The sequence below is a fragment of the Acomys minous genome, assembly GCF_964271855.1.
Source record: "Acomys minous genome assembly, chromosome: 12".
NCBI classification, from domain to species: domain Eukaryota; kingdom Metazoa; phylum Chordata; class Mammalia; order Rodentia; family Muridae; genus Acomys; species Acomys minous.
The window spans coordinates 76,745,772-76,763,523 of record NC_140493.1 but is presented as its reverse complement, the minus strand read 5'-3'; the positions used below and the strand labels follow the sequence as shown (position 1 = coordinate 76,763,523).

The window sequence follows — 17,752 nt, the reverse complement described above, 5'->3', positions numbered from 1 at the left end:
ATGAACCTGAGCTTCTATGTGGCAGCAACTGTGGATTTTGGTCTTTATTTCCAGTGTTGCCTGAGGGTCTGGCATATAGCAGCAGCTAAGTAAACACATGAAGAATGGATTTGTACGTGAGCACCTGTGCAGACTTTTAGGCAGGAGAAAAATATTTTCATTCAAGGGAAACATGACGGTGGTGAAATGAGAGCTGTAAAAGGTGAGCGCACAGGGGCGGGAGAGAGGCCCAGCGGCTGGGAGCACTGGCTGCTCTTCCAGAGGACCTGAGTTTGAGTCCCAGCATCCACACGGCGGCTCACAGCTGCCTGTGGCTCCAGTTCCAGGGGCTCCAGCACCTTCACACAGATGCACATGCAGGCTAAACACTGATGAATATAAAACATAAATAGATCTTTAAAAGGTACATGCACTGCTGTGTTTGAGGATAAGTGATGACAGGAAGATGACGCAACAGACAATTCCAACAGCAGCGGGGCATGGTGGCCTTAGCACGGAGGAGGTAGGGGCAAGAGGATAGCTGTGAGCTCAGGGTTAGCCTGGTTGACCCAGCAAGTTACAGGCCAGCCAAGACTATATAGCAAAAAACCTTAAATAAAAAAAAAAAATCAAACCAGGAGCAGGAGAGACTACTCATTTGTTAAGAACACTTCCTGTTTTCCCAGAAGACCCAACTTCAGTCCCCAGATCCCTTGTCAGCCTGCAACTTAGTGCCATGGGATCTGATGCCCTCTTCTGTCTCCCTGGGCCCCTGCACATATGTGGCATATATTTACATAGACAGATAGACACGGGCAGACAGACCCACATACACGCACTTTAAACATTTACCCACAAATTTTAACTTCATCAAATGAAAGACCTTCCCCCCCAAGAAATGAGACACCCACTTGAAGGCCTTGGCTTACAGTCCACATACAGTGACATCATCACCTAACAATTAGGTATGGGCTCAGCAGTACTGGGGCCAAACATGAGAACTACAGACCGTTATAATTAGGGTACAACTAGTAGGAAGGGAGGGGTGGCAACTCATCTCAGAGGCATGGGCTGCTGTGGAGGAGTTAGAAAAAAAAAAAACCCTCTGCTAGCTGGTTTCTGAAATAACTTGGAACGAGCTCCAGAGAGACCGACCAGGTAAGGTTTTTCCAGGTTGAGGGACAGAGATAGTACAATGCCTAAAGCTTAAAAGGGCATGGTGAGAAGCAAGTCTCTCTGGCAGGCTGCATTTCGTGAAAGGAGAGCAAATTTACATGCAAGGCTCCTTCCCCACCAGGCAAAGCTAGAGAGAGACTGAGGACACTTGCATTGGTGACGGGATGTGCTGATAGCATGGCCCAACCAAGGAAGACAAGTAATGGTGATGTAACAGATCAGTTGCCTCTCAGTAGGAAATTCATTTCATCCTACACAGTAAACTTGAGCTGTCTTGCCGGAGTCATTCAGACAGGAATGCCCAGATCGAGTGTGTAAATTCTGTTTGACGGAAGACCTCTGGGTCGACATGTGACGCGCAGTACTAGACACGGCATGCTGCTCACATGTGTTTGGTATGTGTTTCTGTTGTCTTTGGAGACAGGGCCTCCTACTGTAGCTTAGTCTGGCTTCTTACTCGTGGCACATCTCCAGCCTCAGCTCCACCATGTCCAGCTGCCACCATGTCCAGCTGTGTAGAATATAGTCTTTATATCCTTATACTTAAAAGAATAATAACTGTTTCCGATCTGAAGAATCCTCTGTCCTGTCTATCTTTAGCCATGGTGTTATGTGGGAGGCCTGGCTGGTTAAAATGGGAGTGATGGTACCAATACACAAACAAGAACATACGAGAACACAGTATGTGTTCTGTCTGACAGAAACAACTTCCAAAATAAAGCCAAACGCATCCCTATTGTGTACTCAGTCTGGTCTTCCAATCTGTGGAAGAAGTAGCGGGACAGGGAGAAGGGGGTGGGTGGCCCGGATGACGTGCTGACTGTGCTGTCTGAACTGATGACTGGCTCCAGGGCTGCGGTTCTCAACCCGTGGGTCGTGCACAATGCCTTTGCGGAGTGTCACATGACCCTTTCACAGGAGCCGCCTAAGATCATCAGAAAACACAGATATTTCCATTATGATTCATAACAGTAGGAAATTACAGTCATGAACTATCCACAAAAATAACCTCATGGCTGGGGGTCACCTGGATTAAAGGGCTGCAGCATTAGCAAGGTTGAGAACCACCGACCCCGAGGAAAACCTAAGTGAAATGTTTGTGGGTCTGTATGCAAACAAACAGAAATCTGGAGGTCGAAAGCCACTGATGAATAAGAGACATTAATAATTAAAACATAGAGCCCTGATTCCTGATTAAATTGGGAGCACAGCATATTACTATGAAATACAAAATTACAAGTTCCCGCTTCAATCTTTCTTCAAAAGCTGAAGACTGGGTCTAATAAAAGAAGTGGAAGCCATTGTGGCACAGGCACTCAGCTGTCATTGGTCAGATGTCATCTTCCTTTTTCTACTTCTTTCTTTTTAGACAAGTTTTCTCTGTGTGGTCCTGGCTGCCTGACACTCACTGTGTAGTCTAGGCTGGCCTTGAACTCAGGACCTGCCTCTGCCTCCCTTGGAGGGTTACACCACCATACCCAGCCCCACAACCCAGGCTTAAAGACAAATAAATATGACAAGCAGGTATGCACTGGAAGGAAGGCAAGAGGCAAAGTTCAAGTGAACACAGAGCCCAGAAGCAGAGAGCAACAGCGTGACGGCAGAGGACGGCAGGGGACAGGAGGGGAAGGGTGCTGACTGCTCTCTGGACAGGACATCCATTGTTTTCAGACTTACACTACTGATGCCCTGTCCCTAACCATAACATATAATGTTAAATATATTCAACTCTTCTCTACCTGTTTCCGTGCTGGGAATTACTGGTTTTTGAGGAAGCAGGCACCTCCTGGAAGTCAGTGAAAGAATCATCAATGGATCCTGGCTTCGAAGCATCTTGAAAATCCTGGAAGTCATCTTCTTCTGTCTTTCCCACCTAGATTGAGAAAGTGTTAAGAGTCTGGGTCACTACTGCTGTGACGTAACTCCATGACCAGAGCAACTTGGGGAGGACAGGGTTTATTTGGCTGACACTTCCATATCACTGTTCATCACTGGAGGAAGTCAAGACAGCAACTCAAATAGGGCAGGAATCTGGAGGCAGGGGCTGATGTAGAGGCCATGGAAGGGTGCTGCTTACTGACTTGCTCTTTATGGCTTGCTCAGCCTGCTTTCTTATAAACCACCAGCTCAGGGGTAGTCCCACCCGCAATGGTCCGGGGCTTCCCTTATCAATAACTAATGCCCTGCAACCAGATCAATTAAGAATCCCTCTTTTGGGCTGGTCGTGGTGGCGCATGCCTTTAATCCCAGCACTTGGGAGGCAGAGGCAGGAGGATCACTGTGAGTTCAAGGACAGACTGATCTACAAAGCAAGTCCAGGACAGCCAAGGCTACACAGAGAAACCCTCTCTCGGAAAACAAAACAAACAAAACAAAACAAAACAAGGATCCCTCTTTCAGGTAACTCTAGCTTGTGTCAAGCTGACAAAAACTAATCCCTTGTTAACATGACACACAAACTCACAAACTTTCCTTTCTTGTTCTTCCCCAAGATTACACACTAATATCAACATTATAATATAAACATCCCAAATTGAAAAGTCCCAGTCTTTAACAATTCAGTCTCCTTAAAACACCCAGTACCCTTTAAAATCTAAAGTTCCATAACTATAGGCTCCTGTAGAATAAAAAAATAAATATTTTCTTACTTCAGTGGTTTTTCTGGCCGAAAGTTCCAAAGTCCTTCAATAATCCTCCTCAAGACAACGTGATCAGGTCTGTCACAGCAATACCCCACTCTCCCGGCTCCTGCCTATGTTACTATTGCTATGATGAACTGCTATGACCAAAGTAACTTGGGGAGGAAAGGGTTTATTCAGCTTATACTTGCACATCTTTGAGGGTCAGAGGTCACAGAGGGTGCTATTTACTGGCTTGTTCCTCACGGCTTGCTCAGTTCAGGAGTACGTATGCTCTGTGCTGGAGCTGAGCACAGGGCAAGCGTGCTACCACTGAGTACCTATACTGTATATAACAACAGAGGTGTTTACGACAAGAACCCTGTTTCATATTTTAAAGTATTCTCTGGCACAAATGTAAAAGAGACTGGTTTAAATAGCTAAGCACTGAATATTTTTAAAGTAACTGGACTACATTTGTCAAGTTGCTGACAACAAACCAATATGAACAGACATGACACGAGCCCCTGGTCACCAGCCACACACATGCATGAAGCAAACACTGGCTCCTCGGCTACCACCGGGGCAGCAGACTGCTCAGGGCCCATTTGCTTTATGGAACAAGCTCACACTACACTGTTCAGTACTTTAAAGATGTAATTACACAACAGGGCCCTCTTTCCGTGCCTTAAGTGGAGATCTATTTTGTTCACTTTAATGATTGCTCTCTATTGTATGGAGAAACTGAAGTCCACTGAACACTGTCTCCGTGACGAGCAGTTTCATTTTACGCTAACAAGCAGCGTTACTGCTGACATCCTGCCTCTGCTAACTTCAGTTACCATCTCTGAGGTGCACATTTCCAAATAGTTGTACCAGTAAACCTGGAGGATTAATCACTTTTCGTACATGTTCATTAACATTACATATCTGTGCGTTAAAAATATCGTTTTGTTAATCTGAGAAGTGAAAATTTTAAATCTTTTTCTTCTTTTCTTCCTCCTTCTCTTCTTCCTCCTCTTCTTTTTTGAGATAGGATTTCACCATGCAGCCCTGGCTGGCCTGGAACTCTCTATGTAAACCAGGCTGACCTCAAACTCACAGAAATCTCCTCTGCCTCTTCTTCCTGAGAGCTGAAATAAAATGTGTGCACTACCATGTCTATCCTTAAATCCGTGTGTGTGTGTGTGTGTGTGTGTGTGTGTGTGTGTGTGTGTGTGTGTGTGTGTAGGAAGCCATATGTGTCTTTCTCAACTGCTTTCCATTGTAGCAAATACCTTAGTTCTCAACAAATATTTTGTGTATTTTAAGAACAATTAAAAACAAAAATAAACAATTAAATTTTGTATTATCTTAATACTTAAAAAATTATTTTACTTCTTGCGGAGCTGGGGTCAAACTTAGGATCCTGAGCATCCTAGGTGACCACTCACTGATGGGGCACACCTCTGTCTCCACATTGCTTAGCCTCCATGTCCAGTGCCCACTACAATGCTGCAGACTGGCTCTCTGAAGGAAAGCTGCCCACATGCACACCCAGGGATGATCTGGCACGCACGCAGCTTCTACACTTACCTGGTTTGCGGGATAGGCTGCCATGAAGCTACTGGTAGTTGGCGCTGCAGCTCCACCTACTGGTCCAACAAGGTTAATGCCCATGATGGGCTGTCCAAGGGTGAGGGGCATGGAGCCTGCAGGGCCAGAGGACACTGGCTGGCTCACTGGGGCCGGCAGAGTCATGGGAAAGCCACTTAAGGTAGGAATGGGAGCCGCAGGGAACTGGGTCAAAGCATCGGGGCTCATGGCAGGCACACCTCTCTACATGGAACATCAGGAAAATGGAAACATTTAGCCAACTGCTGACCACACTCAAAATCTGTGCAAGCGAGACCTACACGTAGCTTTCCTGTTGTTTCACTTTCTTTGTCTGAATGCATGAACCTGATACTAGGAGAAAAGTCGCAAGGACAGTGCAGCAGGACCCACTACTGTTGTATACAAGTACAGACGTAATTATACAGGCCAACCTACATGCAGCAACTGTGGACCTAGTGCATGCACCCAAACTGCCCTCACCGAAAACACCAATGCCAATACTAAGACATGGCCAGCGCGCATCAGCACATCAGCTGTGATATTTTCCATCTCAGAAGTTTGGCTAATTTTCTAAAAAAAAATCAAAGAACTTAAACTAATTCCAAAATATAAGAAAAGTTGTTACTAGACTAAGTATACTTTAAGGAATTCTAAACAAGGGCAGAAATTTATTTTACCCGTTATTTTCACTTTCGAACAAAGGAATAACTTGTCAGGACATGCATTATACATGGACTATACATTTTTGGAATATATATCACAAAATACATAAAGTTTAATGTACAAGGAAATCTACAACCCTGTGGTGAACAGGGATTCACACCCTTTCAATCTGTAGAAACAGCACACCTTTTATGACATAGGGCACATAGTCTACCTGTGTTGCCGCGACCATGGCGAGAACGGTATAAAGTTCTTCCTTCGTAAGCTTGCCAGGTGTAGTTCGATTGGCTAAGGCCCATATCTGCCCGAGGGTTTCCCTGGGAAGCCCCGATGACATCAGAATGGGGTAAAGCTTAGCTGTATCTATTCCAGTTGGAGTCATGGTGGTTTCTAAAATTTTCTTATAGGCATCTATGAAAAGAAAGACCAGATGACAAATGCGAACACACTGCAGGTGGCTGACTTTGCTGCTGCCATTGCTGGTATAGAAGAATAAAATTATGTCAGTTTGCTTTAATACAGCTGGCACCTGGCTCGGTGGGAAAAGGCATCTGCTGCGGAGCCTGATGACCTGAGTTCAATCCCGGGAGCTCACAGGTGTCCTCTGACCGCCACACACATGGGTAGGAAAGGCTGCACTCATGTGTACACAGAAGAATGAAGGATACGATAAACTGGCAGAAAATGGATAAAACAAAAAATATACTAAGATCTAGCTTCTGTAGGGTTTGAAGAGAGGAAAGCAAAGAGATTGAAAATGGGTGAATGCCAAGAAGAGACTTGATACCCTATGAGCATATACAGGGGGAGGAAGTCCCCCTCAGTCACAGTCAATAGGGGAGGGCAATAAGGGGGAAATGGGAGGAAGGGATGTGATAACCATTGAGATGTAATATGGATAAATTAATAAAAAAAAAAAGAAACAGAAAATGGATGAACGAAGTCCCAGTGGTTTGGGAGAACATGTAGGCTTTGATTTGTGATTGTATGATTGTAATTCAAGGTAGGCATTACTAATTTCTCCCAGAAAGAAGTCCATCTGTGGAGATCTTGCATCAGGTTTTTTGTTTTGTTTTGGGTTTTTATGTACACTGGTCTTTTGCCTGCATGTGTGAGGGGTCGGGTTCCTTGGAACAGGAGTTATAGACAGTGGTGAGCTGTCATGTGGTGCTGGGAATCGAACCCAGAGCAGCCAGTGTTCTTAACTTCTGAGACATCTCTCCAGCTCTGCATCAAGGTTTATTTACTCAAGTGTAGAACAGCTTTTGCCTGTACCAGCCTTGAGCACTGATGAGCTAATGCATGTCACCTCCAGCTCCCAAGGTGCTGAGCAGCAAACCAAGTAGCTATGACAAAAAAACATCAGCATCTCTGCTGAAAGGGCATTATTTCTGTGTCTATTGATCGTAGCTTAAACATAGCTTAAACAAACATATCATGCATCCACTGAGAACTACCACATAATCTACTTTAGCTTTACCACATATCATTTCTTCAGCTCAGCAATGATAATACACATAAAATAAGCAAACAAATACCGCTTTCCAATATAGAAAATGACATTACCCAAGTTTTAATTTCACTGGACAGTCAGAAAAAAAGAATATTTTAAAAATATAATCCTCAACAATGTAGAAAGTATTAAACATACTAGGGTAATTCTTTAAGGTTTTTTTGTTTGTTTGTTTTTGGGACAGGGTTTCTCTGTGTAGCCTTGTCTGTCCTGGACTTGCTTTATAGATCAGGCTGGCCTCAAACTCACAGAGATCTGCCTGCTTCTGCCTCCCAAATGCTGGGATTACAGGCGTGTACCACCGTGCCCAGCAAGAAGATTATTTTTAAAAATTGTATGTGTGTAGGTATTTTGTCTGCATGTAAATCTGTGCACTATATGTGTGTCTGGTGCCCACAGTGGCCAGAAGAGGGTGACTGATGCCCTGCAACTATGGTTGGGACTCATGTGGGTTCCGAGACTTGAACCTGGGTCCTTTGGAAGAGCAACTGTGCTCTTAGCCACTGAGCCATCTCTCCAGCCCCAGTACTATGATTCTTGATGTCATTAATAGTCTATGAAATAAGTATCTGGTAATATCATCGCTTAATATATGATAAATCTAATGCCTTGGTCTTTGCCCCATGAGCAATCTTGCACTCTCAATAAAGTAATCAAGTAGTTTTTTCTCTCCCTCCCCGCGCCCCACCCCCGCCCCCTTTTTTTTGAAGACAGGGTCTTACTGTGTAGCCCTGCTTGTCCTGGAACTCAGAGAGAGCCACTGCCTCTGCCTGGTAAGTGCTGGGACTAAAGGCGTGCATCACCATGCCCAGCCCATAAAGCAGTCTTAAACATGAGGTTTATTTAGCTTTCTATACTCTTGTAGAAAAAAGTTTAAGTAACAAGTCCTTCTGGATATTTTATAACCATATCAGTAAATATTTAGAAATGTCTCTATACTTTAAGGTAAAAGTATCCAGAGGGGAAATGCTGGGCAAAGCAGCTTTACTTTACCTGGAACCAAACTCTCGTTGTAAATCCAAGGCGGCATTCTGGGTTGAACAGGATCCTGAGAGGGAAACACGCCCACACCTAGAAGGTGAGGATGGTTAATGTACATGGCCTGGAGAGAGTCACTGTTTTCTATAGAGAGGAGCGCTGGCTGGAGACACCAGAGAAAAGTCACCAATATAATGAAAGCACTTGGTTTCCAAACAACTCTTGTACCGCGACTATTTATTAATGTAAAGAAAGAGTACAAGGTAACAAATCAGTATTTCAGGTCACAGGAGGCTTGCACCATTTAATGTGTGACAAGTTAAGGGGAAAATGTAATAGACAGCGGCTTAAAATATCCTCCAAGGGTTTTTCTGCAGGATTGTCCTCATCCTGATAAAAAGTTGGATTTAGCAGGTTGGAGAGATGGCTCAGAGGTTAAGAGCACTGGCTGCTCTTCCAGAGGTCCTGAGTTCAATTCCTAACAACCACATGGTGGCTCACAACCATCTGTAATGTGATCTGATGCCCTCTTCTGGCTGGAAAGTGAACATCCAGGCAGACCACTGTATACATAATAAATAAATAAATAAATAAATAAATAAATCAATCTTTAAAAAATTTTTTTTGGATTTAGCCTTTGTGTTTTGGGAACCGGACCCAGGGCCATGCAGGTGCTGAGCCTGCAGCCTGAAGACCTGCTGTCTTTCCTTTGTGGGCTCCGTCCAGGGCATTGTGTGTATGGAACTGGATCTTTCAGGCAGCAATGCATACAATTTAGTTCAGAGGTGAAAACTACATTTCCATTGGTGACTTTTTCAGTTACAGCTAAACTCTTGAACTTTTATGGAAACCCAAGCAGTGTGAAGGCAATCAAAAGGGAGCTGCTGTAACAGTGAGAGGAGGATTTAGGTCAGGAGTGATTGGGATTAAGACACAGGGTTATCAAAATCACTTGAAAAGAAGTAATACAGTGTGTTCAAAGAATTCAGACCAAATTCTTAGGGGTTAATTGGAGAAAAAATCGCATAAAATATTTTTTAAGCAAAAGTTTAATTAGCACAATCAAGCAGCACCCATTTTAATATTCAAGCTTAACGTGTTAGCGTCTGAGCGGCAACTGGTTAAACACAGGCTGTGCTGAGGGTCCCAGGAGCTCACCACTCTCTTCCTTTGACAGGTTTGGATCTGGAGTCTTTTCTGCCTCTGCAGTGGTGGGACCACTCACACATCCATCTACAGCACCCCCGTTACGGGCTGTTAAACCGGGACAGTTCTTACTGGAACCTGGGACTACGGCTTTGTGCCCAACTTCAGGAGTGTTTAGTTTAATTTGTTCCTGCCCAGATGGACTTAAATCACAAGATAATAGGAGCTTCTCTTCCACGGAAGGGCCTGAACAAACAGCAGGAAGGGTTATTTGCATCTCACGGCGCACTCCCGTCTCTCCGCCACCGCTGCCCGCCAGGGGAAGGCCTCCCACAGAGCATGGAATTTTGTAATAATTCAATTGTTACCCATTTGTGTAGGATTTGAGAGACTTCAGAGGTTGGGGAGGGGAATTTAAATCGAAGTACAGAAGTGTTTAATGACTTGTCCAAGGACAAAGAGTGTCACCCCAGCAGGCTGGCCTAAACCCTGAGTGGAGCCTCCTGCCTGTCTAGTCTACCTCGTGCTGGGGTGACAGACATGGACCCCCCATACTCATCTTAGAAGGAGCCCTTCCCTCCCCCACTTTTCTTTCTTTCTTCCTTCCTTTTTATTTTTTGAAAATGGGTCTCATGTGGCCCAGAGTGGCCTTGAACTATGTGGCCAAGAATGGCCTTGAACTCTTCCTGGTCTTTTCTGCCTCCATGCCCTAAGGAATGGAGTACACATGTGTGCACCAGTGCTGACTACAGAGGCCACATTCTGAAAGAATTACATTTATGGTGTGTGTGTGTGTGTGTGTGTGTGTGTGTGTGTGTGTGTGTGTGTGTGTGTGTGTGTGTGTTGGCCCATGTGTGAAAGTGAGGGGTCCCTTCTCTCCTTCCAGGATAAATTCAGGTCATGAGGCCTGGTAGCAAGCACTTTACCTGCTCAGCCATCTCACTGGCCCTCAAAGATGGCCTACCCCACCCTCTATTCACGTATTTTTAACTTGTTATTGATTCTTTGTGTAGAAAGACTGCTTTTTAAAGGAGCTTTCCCCCCCAGCACATTCTTCTTAACACACTCTTAGCAGGTCAGTCTGCTAAGTTTTAAAGGGGCCTCTCCTGTTTCTAACACAGCAGCGAATAAAGATGGAAAAACTTACTCTGGCCTTGCTCTAGCAGCTGTCAGTGGCTCTCATGTGTCACATCCCTGTTTCTTTGCCAGTAGCACTGTCTAATTCTACACAAGTGAGAGAAGTAAGTGATCCTCGGCTAGGTTAGCCCTTGGATAGTAACACCAGGAGTTACCTGCTTTCTGCACACTGTGTGAAGCTGAGGCAGCAGAGAGACAAGGCGTCTGCCCGTGGCCACTGCGTAAGGCAAAGAACGCTGGAACCTGACCTGGAGGGAGAGGCTGGGCCCCAGCCTTCTGTGTGTGCAACTGGCCGAGTGGGGTGCTGGGGGGGAGAGACTGAAAGGGCTGGGGGGTGGAGGAAGGCCCGCAAGGGGGGGCCTCAACGGGCCCCTGCATAAAGTCACTGAATTCGTCTTCGTCAAGAAAGGCAGATGATGGGGAGACAGTTTTAGTAGGATGAGATGATGTGGGGCAATCTGCAAAATGGAAAATGGCAATGAGACACACAGGAACGAAAACCAGAGGGAGAGGGAAATCCAGACGCAACGCAACGCTCAGAATGTACTACTGTATGAGCAGCGGCGGCGGTGAGTGAGACACAGCCACAGTTCCGTGGAGCCAGAGTGCTCCCGGGACACTTTGATGTCTGCTTTGTTCTAAAAATAAGTTCTAGAGCTAGTTTGCATTTGGTTAAAAAAAAAAACGAAACAAAACAGACAAAACTAAGTCAAATTCCCTTCTCTCATTCAATTAGGTAGTACTCAAGGTGTTATCCAAGTGGCAGTTACTTCTGAAATCCAAGTGCTGTATCTAGATAATATTTATTGTCTTTGTTTATTTGTTTGATTTTTGAGACTGAGTCTCTCTACTAAGCCCTGGCTTTCCTGGAACTCACTCTATAGATCAGGCGGGTCTCAGACTCACAGTGATCCTCCTGAGTGCTGGGACTAAAGGCATGTACCACCACACTCAGCCCTAGAAAGATGTCTCTCGCTCTCTCTGTGTGTGCACTTGTATAAGAATGCTGCATAAAATGAACAAAATCTCATTGCTCACAGCATTGAAGTTACAGGCACACATGGGTTTTTATAGGGGTGCTTGGGATTTGAACTTAGGTCCTCATGCTTGCTGGGCAAGCACTCTTACCTACTGAGCCACCTGCCCAGTCACACTGTAGCTTTTTATCATTATGTGTGAGGTTCACTTCCATAAAGAATGTGCCCTCCAAGGGCCACATTTAACATAAAGCTCACCGAAAGCTCCATTTTTTTTTATTATGTTTTTCTAGACAGGGTTTCTAATTATAGCCCTGGCTATCCTGGACCTTGCTCTGTAGACCAGGCTGGCCTCAAACTCAGAGATCCATCTGCCTTTGCCTCTTCCTTATTCTTGCAGCGGTTAAAAGGCGTGTGCCACTATGTCCAGCTGTTGTTTTTTTTTCTTATTATTATTTTTATCCTGAGTGAATTGCTTTGCTACCTACTAATGTAACAATGAACAGTGTCAATATTAGATTGTTTTCTCCTGATATTAACTTGTAAGAGATACTAAAACATAAGGATTTAAGATAAAATTTATTGATGCAATATTTTCTAGCAGAAGATAGTACTTTTTGGTTTGTTGAACGATTTATGAAAACTGTTTAGGGCTGGAGAGATGGCTCAGTGGTTAAGAGCGCCACCTGCTCTTCCAGAGGTCCTGAGTTCAATTCCCAGCAACCACATGGTGGCTCACAACCATCTATAATGTAATCTGATACCCTCTTCTGCAGATAAAGTACTCATATGCAATAAATAAAATAAAATAAAAAAAAAAAAAAAAAAAAAAAAAAAAAAAGAAAACTGTTTATTTACTATGGAATACTATTATTGAGATTATCTGATTTAAAAATGTCAAAATATTTAATTTTAAAAAGACAAAAAACATTTTTCAGACAAGACAATTTATCTTAGTGCTTAAAATAACAAAACAACAACAACAACAAAAAAACCATTTGCCCTGCTTCTCTAAAAGGTAGTTTTATTTGATTATGTCAGGATTAAAAACTACAAAGAAATTTACTGAAGGAACTGAACTTTCCTGAGAAATATCACAGGCATGACTATTTAGAAATGGGCATTTGTCACATGAACAATGAAATCTGACCGAGTTCATGAGAGTACACCTGTCCTAATAATGACAATGGATTAGTAAACTCACTAGGTTTCTTTGAGTCTACAGACTGTCTTTTTTCTTTTTTTAAGACAGGGTCTCTATGCAGTCTCAGCAAACCAGGCCCCCACCTCTGCCTCCTGAGTGAGTTATCAAAGTGATGTCTAAGCAGAGGGCTAAGGATTTTAACCTCCAGCTTGTCTCTTAACTGGGTCAGAACCCTACATTTCAAAATATTCAAATCTGAATTTAGCTTGAAGAAAGAACTCGGCACTGACCTTCACGCACAAAGGCCAAGCAAACAGGAGGATGATCAACGCCTTCCAAGGAAAGAACATTTTCGTGTCTCTTAAAATGAAAGCTACCTGGTTTCTTGGGGTGGGATGCTGGAGTGGGGTGCATCTTAGCATCTCTGGAAAACCCATCCAAGTTTCCTTTTATGGCTTCCAAAGCATCGTCTCTATTCTTCTCCCCCGTCTGCAAGACAGAAAGCCCGTGCTTAGCTCTTCCCTTCTCCAACCAAAGCACCGATACCGACTTCCAGCATCCTTGTCTCCTCCTCCTTCCGAGACGAGGTTTGCTGTAGAGCCCACTGTCTAGCTCAGGCTGACTAAGACCTGCACATGGCCACCCTCTTGCCTTCAACCCTGAGGTTCAGGAATTCAGGAATGAGCAGCCACACTGCGCGTCAGCTCTGATATTCTCACTACGTATTTGTGATAATTAATTTTCCAAGCTGGAAAGATATGTAAGTATATAAAATAAAGGCAAAAGAGGACATTTTATGGAATATAAAAACTTTAAAAGGTTCATTCGCAAATACTCTTGGACAGGACTATGAGATACTGAGATGTTCTATGACAAATCTACTTCCTATCACCCCATGGCAGTGCATACGTCACCTTGGGTTTCACACTACTCAGAAGTCTGAGCTTTTGTTTTTGCTCTTCAAACTGGCGTCTTTTTCTTTCTTCTTCCAAGAGTTTTTGTTGCTGTTCGAATCGTTTTCTGAAGGAAAAACAATCACACCAACATTCAGCCTCAGGAAGTAATGGCTACATTCAGACCTACACTGTCAGCTCCAGCAATACCAACTTGCATTTTTAGAATTATAATCTTCACTCCTAATTATATGTAATTTTCTTATGACAATCTGTTTCTTCTTCAAACTAGCTCTAAAATACTTTAAATGATTCTACAGAATGATTCATTTAATTTACATGTATGCTTTTATTCCTTACCTAATTTGCAAAGCAAAGAAAGCTTTTGGGGGGGGGGTATGAAACCCAGGGCCTCTGCATGCCAGACAGCATCCTACAATTGAAATAGCGCCAAGTGTAAAGAGAGAAACTCATCTCTAGGAGGAGACATGGCCTTGTATTCTTCCTTAAGGAGTAACTCAATGGGGCAAGGCCAGAAGCCTAGCTATGGGACCAACCCAGGAAGGCATGTTCACCTTAAGAAAAAGATGGCTCAGATGGGCAGTGGTGGCCACACCTTTAATCCCAGCACTTGGGAGGCAGAGGCAGGCTGTGTGTCTGAGGCCAGCCTGGTCTACAAAGTGAGTGTAGGACAGCCGGGGCTACACAGAGAAACCCTGGCTCAGAAAAACAAAACAAAAAACAAACAAAAAAGAAAGAAAAGAAAAGAAAAAGATAGAGATGGCTCAATAGTTAAGAGCACTGACTGCTCTTCCAGAGGTCCTGAGTTCAATTCCCAGCAACCACATGGTGGCTCATAACCATCTATAATGTGATCTGATGCCCTCTTCTGGCAAGCAGGTGCGCATGCAGATAGAGCACTCATACATAAACTAAATAAAATCCTTTTTTTTTTTTAAAGGAAGAAAGAAAGAACCATCCAATAAATTATCTAACACCAAGTGTCAGCTCTGAAATTATATGCATATAAGTAAAATTATATGGACTGAATAGGTTGTACTTAAGAGACCATAAATTTGAGAGCAAGGGGAGGGTTTATAAGGAGGACTCAAGGGAGGAAAGAGAAGGATGTATGTAATTTTATTTAATTTAAAAATATTTTTCAAGCCAGGCGTGGTAGTGCACGCCTTTAATCCCAGCACTCAGGAGGCAGAGGCAGGAGGATCACTGTGAGTTCGAGGACAGCCTTCTCTACAGAGTAAGTCCAGGATAGCCAAGACTACACAGAGAAACCTTGTCTTGAAAAACAAAAACAATATATATATATATATATTTCCCCTCTCCCCTCAAGCCGGGCATGGTGGCGCATGCCTTTAAACCCAGCACTCAGGAGGCAGAGGCAGGCAGATTGATTTGAGTTCAAGGCCAGCCTGGTCTACAAAGTGACTCTAGGCCAGCTAAGACTACACAGAGAAACCCTGTCTCAAAAAACCAAACCAAACCAAACCAAAAATATTTTTCAAATTATCAGCTAAAAAATGGTAACATGCCTGTGGTGGTTTGACGAGTTATGGCCCCCACAGACTCATGTGTTTTAATGGTTGGCCCATAGGTAGGGGCACTATTAGGCCTTGTTGGGGGAAGTGTGTCACTGTTGGGCCAACTTGGAGGTCTCCTAGGCTCAAGCCACACCCAGAGTGACACACAATCTCTGTCTACTGACTGTGGATCAAGATGTAGAACTCTCAGCTCCTTCTCCAGCACCGTGTCTGCCTGCGTGCCACCATGTTCCCTACCATGATGACACTGGACTAAACCTCTGAAACGGAAGCCAGCCCCAGTTAAATGTTTTCCTTCATAAGAGTTGCTGTGGTCATGGTGTCTCCTCACAGCAATAAAACCCTAACTAAGGTTGCCTTCCCTTCCCAGAATCCCCTTCCCCTGGTGTAGTCCCTACGAGGTGCCCACCTTTCTGAGGCCTGACTCAGAAAAGTGTAATTATTTCTTTTTTTCCTCTTGTGTCTTTTTCTTCTGGATGCTCTTAAGCTCCCCCTGCTCACTCTGGGCTTCCTCATCCTGTGTCTAAGGCCCCCTTGCCCTGCCATGTGGCTGCCTGTCACCACGTGGTCAATCTCTGAGCTAGCTGACCTCCTTCTCCCCGCTCCAGACAGCTGTGAGAGCTACAGCTTGCCTGCCCTGGGGTTTCCCTTTCAGACTCTAATAAGCGGTCCTTGATCTTCTGTTTGTCCTTAAAATCACCTTCGTATCCATTTTTAAATTCTATTATCAAGAAGACTAAGAACCCCAAGAGGGGACCTCAGTTCCCCAGTACCATATGGTGGTTCTGCTGGGACTCCCCAAGATCTCCAGTAATATTTCCTTCCTGCTTTTTAATTCTTTAGTTGGCAGGGAACATGAACCACGTCCTGCACCCCCAGACGGTATCCCCAGCAGCAGAGGAAAGACTCTCGGTGCACTCCAAAGTCCAGGGAGGCAAATGAACATAAAAGCACGCTTTGCTGTGGCGGCTGGAGGCGGCTCTGTGGTACAGCGCTTGCCTAGACGCTAGACTATACCGTCAAACAAAAGAAGCCCCAGCAGCCACGTTAGGAAGCTGGGTGTAGAGGCAAAACCTATAAGCCTGCATTTGAGAGGCCTGGGCACAAAGACTGCAAACTCAAGGCCACACTGGACATTTTTTGTTACTCTTTCCATAAATCAAAATAACAACATGAACAACAACAAAACAAACCCCAACCAAACATGCAGGGACTCTCCCTGGGAAGGAAGGCAGTGTCTCCAGGAGCAGAAGCCATGCTCTGAGAAGCAGGGGCCTGTGAGACAACCAGGTCTGTTGGTGTCTTTGTAACCTGGGCTGACAAACTGCTTCATTTCTCTGGTTCTCCCTTCCCTCAGACAGAAAACAAGAAGTTTGAACAAAAGGACCCATGAGGTCCCTTTGGAACTGAACATATTTTTTCTTTGTTTTTTGTTTTGTTTCGTCTGAGATAGACCCTTGTTACGTTGCCCGCCTGGCCTTAACCTCACGCTCCTCCCACCTCAGCCTCCCGAGAGGCTGGGCTGTCACGTGAGTGCCACAGCATTCAGCTGGCTCTAAACGGCTTACAAAAGTAAAGGGCCCTGTCTCAAGCTGGGTATGGTGGCGCACACCTTTAATCCCAGCACTCCGGAGCAGAGGTAGGTGGATTGGTGTAAGTTCGAGGCCAGCCTGGTCTACAATGCAAGTGAGTCCAGGACAGCCATGGCTACATAGAGAAACCTTGTCTCAAAAAAACCAAAATAAATTAAAATAAATAAATAAATAAATGGCCCTGTCTCAAAATCAAACAAACCTATTTTTAAAGTGTCCTAAAGGCAAGTCATCTCTTTCAGCTTCAAGCTACAGAACATTTGATAATCTATAGAGTAGACGCTATTGTGTAACCCTGTTACCCCTGGATGCTGGGGGTCTCTTACTGTTGCTCTTCCGCAAACTGCTTCTGCATGTCTGGTGTGTACTGTGGGCCTGCAGGACGCATGCCCAGGAATGGTGGCTGCCCCAGGAAAGGCACACCCGCTGCTGGCATTGGTCCCATCGGTATTCCTGCCTAGAAGAAACAGGCAACAGATTAAAAAAATATATGGGTTTTTGTTGCAGGATATTTGTTCACAAGGTAAACCCTGAGACTGTGTTGTTTACTAGAAAAACCTGTTTCTAGTTGTGGTGCGGCCCAGCCCTAGCATATGCCTTTAATCCGAGACCTTTCCGCTTGAATTAAATAAAATCAACCATAGGTCAGGAGGTGGAACAAGCAACCAGTCGACAGGGATGGAACATAGGAAAAAGCCATAGAAAGTAAGAGGAAGTCAGGAGAATGGGTAGAGAGACGCACAGGAAGTAGAAGGGAGGGGCACTCAGTGTTGGAGTTTTG

The 17,752-nt window shown here is 44.5% G+C and overlaps 1 protein-coding gene across 11 annotated transcripts in view; it reads right to left on the bottom strand.

Annotated features, from left to right (window-relative positions):
- Window positions 1-17,752, bottom strand: part of SYNRG (synergin gamma) — a 74,729-nt gene that overhangs the window by 41,855 nt on the left and 15,122 nt on the right. For 4 of the 11 annotated variants that reach the window (XM_084750484.1, XM_084750488.1, XM_084750487.1 and 1 more), the window contains exons 4-12: window positions 17,298-17,428; window positions 13,842-13,947; window positions 13,218-13,416; window positions 10,962-11,264; window positions 9,682-9,915; window positions 8,539-8,616; window positions 6,247-6,443; window positions 5,349-5,591; window positions 2,895-3,028 (exon numbers count right to left, since the gene is read on the bottom strand). In XM_084750484.1, the coding sequence (XP_084606610.1) occupies window positions 2,895-3,028; window positions 5,349-5,591; window positions 6,247-6,443; window positions 8,539-8,616; window positions 9,682-9,915; window positions 10,962-11,264; window positions 13,218-13,416; window positions 13,842-13,947; window positions 17,298-17,428 (1,625 nt within the window). The remainder of the gene's footprint in view (window positions 1-2,894; window positions 3,029-5,348; window positions 5,592-6,246; window positions 6,444-8,538; window positions 8,617-9,681; window positions 9,916-10,961; window positions 11,265-13,217; window positions 13,417-13,841; window positions 13,948-17,297; window positions 17,429-17,752) is intronic. The other 7 variants (XM_084750492.1, XM_084750486.1, XM_084750493.1 and 4 more) reach the window with 2 other exon arrangements.